This window comes from Tetrao urogallus, assembly GCF_951394365.1.
Source record: "Tetrao urogallus genome assembly, chromosome: 2".
NCBI classification, from domain to species: domain Eukaryota; kingdom Metazoa; phylum Chordata; class Aves; order Galliformes; family Phasianidae; genus Tetrao; species Tetrao urogallus.
In genome coordinates, this window is record NC_136814.1 from 104486857 (window position 1) to 104494840 (window position 7984).

At 49.5% G+C, this 7984-nt stretch overlaps 1 protein-coding gene across 1 annotated transcript; it reads left to right on the forward strand.

The window, feature by feature from the left end:
- Positions 1-4283: 4283 nt before the first annotated feature.
- Positions 4284-7708, forward strand: LOC306958964 (serine/threonine-protein kinase PDIK1L-like; the record flags this gene model as incomplete). Its single annotated transcript, XM_079550600.1, has 3 exons — positions 4284-4829; positions 5888-6104; positions 7473-7708. 3 exons carry the CDS (start codon positions 4284-4286, stop codon positions 7706-7708), a joined length of 999 nt encoding a protein of 332 aa, XP_079406726.1.
- Between the last annotated feature and the right edge of the window lie 276 nt (positions 7709-7984).

The window sequence follows — 7984 nt, forward strand, 5'->3', positions numbered from 1 at the left end:
CCCTGAGCAAAGCAGGGGAGAGAGCAGCAGGGACCTGAAATGGGCTAGGAGGACATTTCTTAAACATACAAACGTATCTGACCATATATAACATACATAAGCAAACAAATCAGGGTTTGTTTCAGCCCCAGGAGATACAGGATGTGGTCATCTCCACGGATGGAGTGGCTCTTGGATGGTGTGGAGGCTGAAGAGATTTGTGACACCCCACCAGAAGCCCTCCATCGATGTCCACTCTGCTTTGGGGGTTGATCTAGAGTCTTCATGCCTCCTTTAGCATTGGTTTTAGGGTCTCAAAACATCAAACCTATACATGCAACAAAGACAAGTGACGTCTTCACAGATCATTCCATTTACTCTTCAGGGTTACTTTTCCCCCAAAACTTCTGCACACCATCATCACAGCCCTTCCTCCTGGTTATTCCATACTCGATCCCACCATCCCCAAACCCCGCAGCCACCACCGGCGCACACTCAGTGGGGCCAACAAGGATTTGTGTCATCTTACTCCAAATTGCATTTTATGGAAAGCACAATTACACTCATTTAGCTGTTGCTCAAAGGGCGCAGCAGCTTCTTATTAGCTGCAGCCCATCACCTCCTGCCCACAGGGATGCCAGTGCTGAGATTTGGGTTTGGGGATGGATGGATGGATGGGCGTGGGTTGCTGCTCTCCATTCATCTCCATTGGGAGGGCTGCAGCTGGTTTTTGGCTCTGGCGTTTGAGACAACAAAGAGACAAGGGGAGGATGGAGGATGCAAAAGCAATTTCATTTTCAGAGCAAAAAAAAAAATGTAGATCTGACACTAATTGTGCTTCAACACATGGCACATCGTCCCTTGTATGTCCCCTCCATGCCAACAGTGGGTCACCATGACTGAGCCTGAGACGAGCAGAGGAAACTGGCTAGTAAGCACCATATGCTGAAGTTTTATGCTCGAATTTATGCAAATCTCTACCAGTGTTTCAGGGCAGGGAAGCAATTTTGTAGGGGAGGACTTCAGGAGGTGCTGTGGTGAGCATGGGTCCACATGTGCACACACACATGTATGGGTTCAGAGTCCAAAAAATGCTCAAATTCATCCCAGAGCTGCTCTGTTTATGCTCAAACTCAGGCTCAGGTTCCAGAAACCCCACAAATACAGCTCAAAATTGCTCTATTTATTCTCAACTGCTGGTACCAGCACCCAGAAGACCGGGATAGGGGGTGTCAGAGCCATCTCCCCATTTGTTCCCCAACATCGAGCTCCTTCCCATGAAACAAATCATCAGCTTGAAAATCCCCATGGTATTTTTGCAGTCATAAATGAAGAACTGATCCTGCACTGCTGAGGACCATGACCTGTCCTTGGGGCAGTGTCAGGATTTGGGGTCAGGATCAGACTGTTGAGGCACAGACAATGCCTTCCCCAATCAATAAATAGTCATAAGGAATTTCTCTGCTCAGCATCCACAGGATTGCTCATCCCACGCAATGCTGCTCTCCCCATCCCACCCATTGCTATCCCAAGGGCCACGAAACCCCAAACCCCAATGCTGGCACGTTGTGCTTTCTAAAAGAAAAACTGCTACATCACTGTCGTCGTTGCACATAAAACCTCTGAGTCACCAGAGGGATGTGCAGAGTGTTTTAATAGAGTCCAAACTGCCCTGGTGGGTTCAGTGCTTAACAATCCCTCTGATGGGATTTGACTTCAGTTATCTTTATTTATTTAGCTCGCTCCATTAAAATAGAGAGTCAGAGAATGGTTTGAGTTGGGAGGGATCTTTAAAGGCCATCTGGCCCAACTCCCCTGCAGTGAACAGGGGCACCAACAGCACTGGTCCCTGAGGGGCACATCTGGTCATTGGTCTCCATCTAGCCATGGGGACATTGACCATCGCTCTTTGGGGACGATCTCACAAGTTCCTCATCCACTGTATCCATCAAATCCACATCTTTCCAGTCTGCAGAGGAGGAGGATGTGGGGGCAGCGTCAGAATCCTTACTGAAGTCCAGGTAGATGACATCAGTGGCTCTTCCCTTGTCTGTTGATACAGTTACAGCATCACATACACCACCTTACATTGTCACCACCTGAAGGCACTGCAGATGGGCTGGGAATCAGCACAAGCCTTCCCTGCATGGCTCAGACTGGGGCTGCTGGGGGATGCAGGCAATTAAATCATCCAAAATTTGGATGCAGCCCTCTCCCCTCCTGTCTGAGGCTAGCGTCTCTTGGGGGCTGCACCAAGACCATGCTGCAGAGCCAGAAGGGCCGGTTCTCCCCAGAAATTCCCCAAAGAGAGGTTCTGGAGGGGGGACTCTGGGTCCCTCCGGGGCACTGGGGGGCTGGGGGCCTCCTTCTAAGACTGCCTCACCCCGCGGGGGGCGAGCCGCGCGTTTTGTGGAGGTTTGTCTCTAACGGGCACTCGTAGCGCCGCAGAGGCCGCTGGGATTAGTAGTTTCTTCCGCAAAGCCCCATCATTACACAGGCGCAGAACATCCCTGCCTGGGCTGCGGGTAGGCGAGCTGCTCTCCGATTGGTCCGGGAAAGAGGCAGGACATCCCTTTTCTGTCTTGTGATTGGTCAAGCAGCGTCTCTTCCCTTCTGATTGGCCAGCGGTGGCTAATAGGCGGGGCGGCGAGGCGGCGGCGGGAATTGCGACGGCGGCGGTGCGGTGAGGAGAGACGTGGGGGTGGAATGGGATGGGATGGGATGGGATGGCGGTCTAAGGGGGGAAAAGCAGCCCGAAACGGGGCTGGGGGTCTGAGGGGATGGAGAGGGCCGGGAGGGGGGTTAGGGGCGGCGGGGGCATTCGGGACTGAGGAGGGCCTGGGCTGTGGGGGCTGAGGAGGGCCTCGGCTGGAGAAGGAGCAGAGCTGCTGCCCTCGGGGCGCTGTGGTAGGGATGGGCTCGGGGAAAGGCCGAGGTTTGTATTGTGGTGGCACTGCTGAGGGCGCAGGAATGGGATGGGAGAAGGTTGGGTGAGGTTTGAGAAAGGGGTCTGAAGGGGGGAAGGGGGGAGGGGGAGAAGTGGGGGCTGAGAGGGGAGAGGGGTTTTGTTGGGGTCTAGGCAGGTTTGGGATAGTAGGTGTAAAGGGGGAAGGTTGTGGGGATTGGGAGAGGGATGTTTGGGGTGTGGGTGGAAAGCAGAGGAAGATTTGGTCGAGAGAGAAGGAGCAGAACTTGAGGTGGTGTTGAGGTGGGACAGAGACGAGATAGGTGGGAAAGGGAGTGGGGTTGAGGGGGTAGGGCTGGAGGAAAGCTTGGAGAAGGGGCCAAGAGAATCCCAGAGGCCCAAATAAAGAGTAACGTGGGGTATGTGGACCTGGAGAGAGGAGTTGAGGTAGGACAGGGTGCTTGAAGTGAAGGGGAAGCACAGCACAATGGTCATGGATGGGGCTGGAAGAGTGAGAGCTGGAGCAAAGGAGTGAAGGGTGCTTTTACACAGAGCAGGATTTGCTAGAGATGAGGCCTTGGGGATGGGAAGATGTGGGACAGTGGCTGAGGAGGTTGGAAGGGGAGGTTTGGGTGAGCACAGAGGATGTAAGCAGGAGGGTGATGGGGTGGGCTAGTGGTGGGTGAGTGGGTGATAGCCAGGATAAGACTGGTCTTTAGGTGTGTGGGGGAGCTGAGCTGGTGGGGAGGGAACTCTGGGATGTGGGAAGAGTTAAGGAGTTGGAAATGAAGGACTTGAGGCTGGCATCTGGGTCTGGACTGGTAGTAAATGTGCAGGGGGGCACTGCATCCATTGATGGATCAGTATGGCTACATGGGGAGAAGTAAGGTTGATAGATCTATCAAACAGGAGAGTTTGGGCTTGCTTTTTTTATTTCTTTAAAATCAATTCTGTTCAAGTTTCACTTCAGCTGTTACCAAGGAGGTCTCCTCCTCCCTTTCCTGCCCTGCTTACTGAACGTGTCCACATCGCCCTTTTTCTTTCTGACAAAACTTGCTCCACTGTGGGTGGATCAATGTCACTTCCCATGTTGTTGTGTCCTACTGTGCAGTCAGGATTGTACTTGATAATGCCTCGTAGTTACCATGGATATTGGCTTCCCTTAAAACCCTGCTCTGGCTGTCAGACCTTGTGCAGCTGCAGCGTATAATGATGTACATACCTCTAAAATTGACTCCAGTTGGAAGTATTTGCTCATGATAGTGGGTGAGCTGCTAGGTTTGGGAGTTCTAAGCTTTTTATCCTCTTCTTCTCTAGGATTTTGCTGCAGGTGGCAACTGATTGTCATGACTTCAGACGTTTCCCTCTGATTTGCTTGTTCACTGGGCCAAAGGGAGAGATGGCTGCAGAAGCCAAGTACAGCATTATTCGGGAAGTGGGCCGAGGGAACTATGGGGTGGTTTATGAGGCAATTGTTAACAAAACCAGAAGCAAAGTAGCTGTGAAAAGGATGCAGTGCAACGTGCCTGAAAACGCAGAGCTGGCTTTGCAAGAGTTCTGGGCCCTGCAAAGCATCCAGAGGCAGCATGAGAACGTGATCCAGTTGGAGGAGTGCATCCTGCAGAACGGCCGAGTCTTTCAGCCCATTAGTCACCATTACAGGAAGTCAGACAGCCACTTGCTGCTGATCGAGACCTGTCTGAAAGGACGCAGGTGCATGGACCCCAAATCGGCCTGCTTTCTGTGGTTTGTGATGGAGTTCTGTGATGGTGGCAACATGAATGAGTACCTGCTGTCCCGCAGCCCGGATGCCCAGCTGAATAACAGCTTCATGCAGCAGCTCAGCAGCGCTGTGGCTTTCCTGCACAGGAACCAGATTGTGCACAGAGACCTGAAAGCGGACAATATTTTGATCTCTCATAAACGTGGGAATCCCATAGTAAAGGTAAGGGAATAAAACTTGGCCGTAACGAGTTTGTGATCTGCGTGCTTACGCATTGCATGCTGGGGAATGGTCTTTGGTGAATGTTATTACAGGCTCTACTTTGTAGCTTGTAACAAATGTATTCAGAACGTCTGACATCATATGTGGGCTGGCTTTCAGGAGACTTGGAAGGACATCTAGATCACGATGGCATGTGTCTGTAACACACTTCTTATGCTACTTGTGCTGCTGAGGGTTGCAGTTCAGGGTTGTCTCGCTTCTGCACGCTAGATGATCAGAGAGATCACGATCAGCCAAAGATGAAGCAATATTTTCTCTTCCCTTAAACTTTAAGAACATACCGTCCTGTTACAACAGCTAATGCTTCCAATATTGCTGCCTCGAGCACACGTTGATGTTCAGGGAGGTGGGGAGTTCGTGTGGGTTGGTGCCCTGACTGAGGTAAAGATAGCCAGCTGCAGTTCTGGTAGCACCAAACTAAACCTTACATTTCTCTAAAAAGCAGCTGTAAACGTGGGAGCCAGCTTGCTGCTCAGCTTTCAGTCCCAAGAGCTCCTGAAGCTGGACATAAAATAATAGCTCAGTGCATTGCAGATAATTTATGTCTCAACCACTTAGATCAATAGTAGTATTTATACCTCGACCTGTAGAGCCATCAGGGGATGTTTAAATCAATGTCATCTTAATCACTGGATAATAACAATAAAGGAAGAGACTCGGTGTGCTCACATGGGAGCAGTAAGGGCTACTTTTCCCATAGCTGCAGGTTGGAGATATGTTTATGCCCAATTAGATTTCATCAGAATGAGCTTCTCAGAAAGATAACAAGCAGACATCGGGTGTCTTCATCCTAGGGAGAAGAGCAAACAACAGGGAAGGAGTGGGGAGAGGGCACCTCACAGGGAGTCCCAGCTCTCTGTAGCCCTAAGGTTGCCATCTGATGGCTGTTAGTGACGTGGTGGATTTCGGAGTGGAATTTATTGAGCTGCTGTCTGTAAGTGCTTTTGTGAAGTTGGTGTTTGCGAGTAGCTGCAATTTCTTCTCATCTTGTGTTGCAGGTGGCAGATTTTGGCCTCAGCAAGGTGTGTCGGGGGAAAGGGAACGTGAACCAGCACCGCTTCTCCTCTGCGTGCGGATCAAACTTCTACATGGCTCCAGAAGTGTGGGAGGGTCACTACACAGCCAAGGCTGATGTGTTTGCCCTCGGGATCATCTTCTGGGCTATGGTGGAGAGGATCACCTTCCGAGATGGAGATACTGAGAAGGAATTGCTTGGTAAGGATCGCTGCTGTCGTGTTTGTAGATGTTCTGTAGGGATCTTGTGGTAGGTTTCTACCAGTCACGTGGCCCTTGTCAGGGATTTGCACAAATCTTGTGTTCATTTCCCACAAGTGCAGAGCGGTCTCCCTTTCCTCAAGGCGACAGGATCACTTGGCTCCTTGGAACAGCCTTCCAGTGCTTCAAGCTGTAAACTCAGAACGGATGTTTAGATGAGCTTTGCTGCTCTCTGCCTGAGTTTCTTGTGCTTAGAGATGCAAAATCTCACAGGGATGACCCGTCCGATCCCCCACATACATGCACGCTTGAAATGCTTTGTACCCAATGATTTCAGAGAAATATATTGCAGTGGAAAATCCATCCTGAGAGGAGAGGATGCCAGTCAGGCACATTAGCATAATAATTCAAGACATCGACCCAGTCCCTGAGATCATAGAATACCTCTGTCTTTTCAATGCTTACATTCTTAACGTGAAAGGAATTTCTGTGCAGAAACTTTGAGAAGATTTTTGCGCTGCTCCTTTACATTTTTCTTTGTTTTAATGGGCTCAATTCTAATTGTACTATTTATTTCTTTTCGAAATGCCAAACACTGATAAATGTTTCAGTTCCTGCCTACAAAAACAAGCAAATGGTTGCAGCTGAGACCGAAGCACGAACAGATTTCATTAAAATAGCAACCCGCCAACCTGAGATAAGGAGTCTGTGTGGCCAACCTTTTCTATACACAGACAGGTCACTGCCTTTGAAACATTTATTCTTTGCTTGGTGCAGGGGCAGAACAGCTTGAGTGAGCAAAGCTGTTTTTGCTGTCTGTTTTGGAAGCCGGTTAATCATTTTCAACAACCGGTGAAATTATTTAGATTACCGGGAGTAAATTTACATTTCCCTTCCTTAATCTTGCTGAGGAGAAGTTGGCTAACGGTAAATGGCATGTGCTGTCATTTTAATTGAAAATTATTTGACTTACTGAGCAAATAAGTTTCATGTTTAACTCTTTCAAGTCACCCGAGCCAAGCACAGCCTGCTTCCTTCCCTCTCCTACACCTTCCAGGTCTGCTATGGGGGGGAAAAGCAGAAAATAGAGGAGGTTCACTTTGGTAAATGCTTGGCAAGCACGCCATGCTGAGGTTTGTTTCCACCCGTGGTTGTGCATGCAGCACACAGTAACATCTTGATTACTTTTGGACAGTTAAAGCTTGTTCCAATAACAGCCTCTCGCTGTGTTTGCCTTGGCAGTCACTAATAAGTGATCTTTTTGGTAATCTTTCAGATGTTTTGTTTCCCAGGCTGTCTGTGCTGTACAAGGCAGTGCTTTGTGTAGGCTTTTCTTGTATAAGCTGACTCCTCCTTACCTGTATTCAGGAACTTACATCTGCCAAGGCAAGGAGCTTATTCCTCTTGGGGAAGCGTTGCTGGAGAATCCCAACCTGAAGCTACAGATTCCTCTGAAGAACAAGAAGTCCATGCCAGATGATCTCTGCAAGCTCCTGCACGATATGCTGGCTTTTAACCCAAAGAAAAGATTGGACTCCTTCCAGCTGGAAGTCCGAATCAGGCAAATCTCCTACGGCAAGAAGTGCCAGCGCTCCCTCTCGTAGAGACAAAGGGCACTCAGGTTAGTGTCTCTGCCAAGCTCCTCTCTGTCTGGTGTGAGCAGACAGGGGACTTGTTGACCTTCTGGTCAAAGCCCTTCTAAATCAAACATGACCTGTAGCAGCTGGGAAAATCTGGCACTAGACAGATGTGGTCCAACTAGGAGAAAAAAAAATGTTTGGTTGAATTAGAATCATAGAATCATAGAATCACCAAGGTTGGAAAAGACCTAAAAGCTCATCCAGTCCAACCATTCACCTATTACCAACAGCTCCCACTAA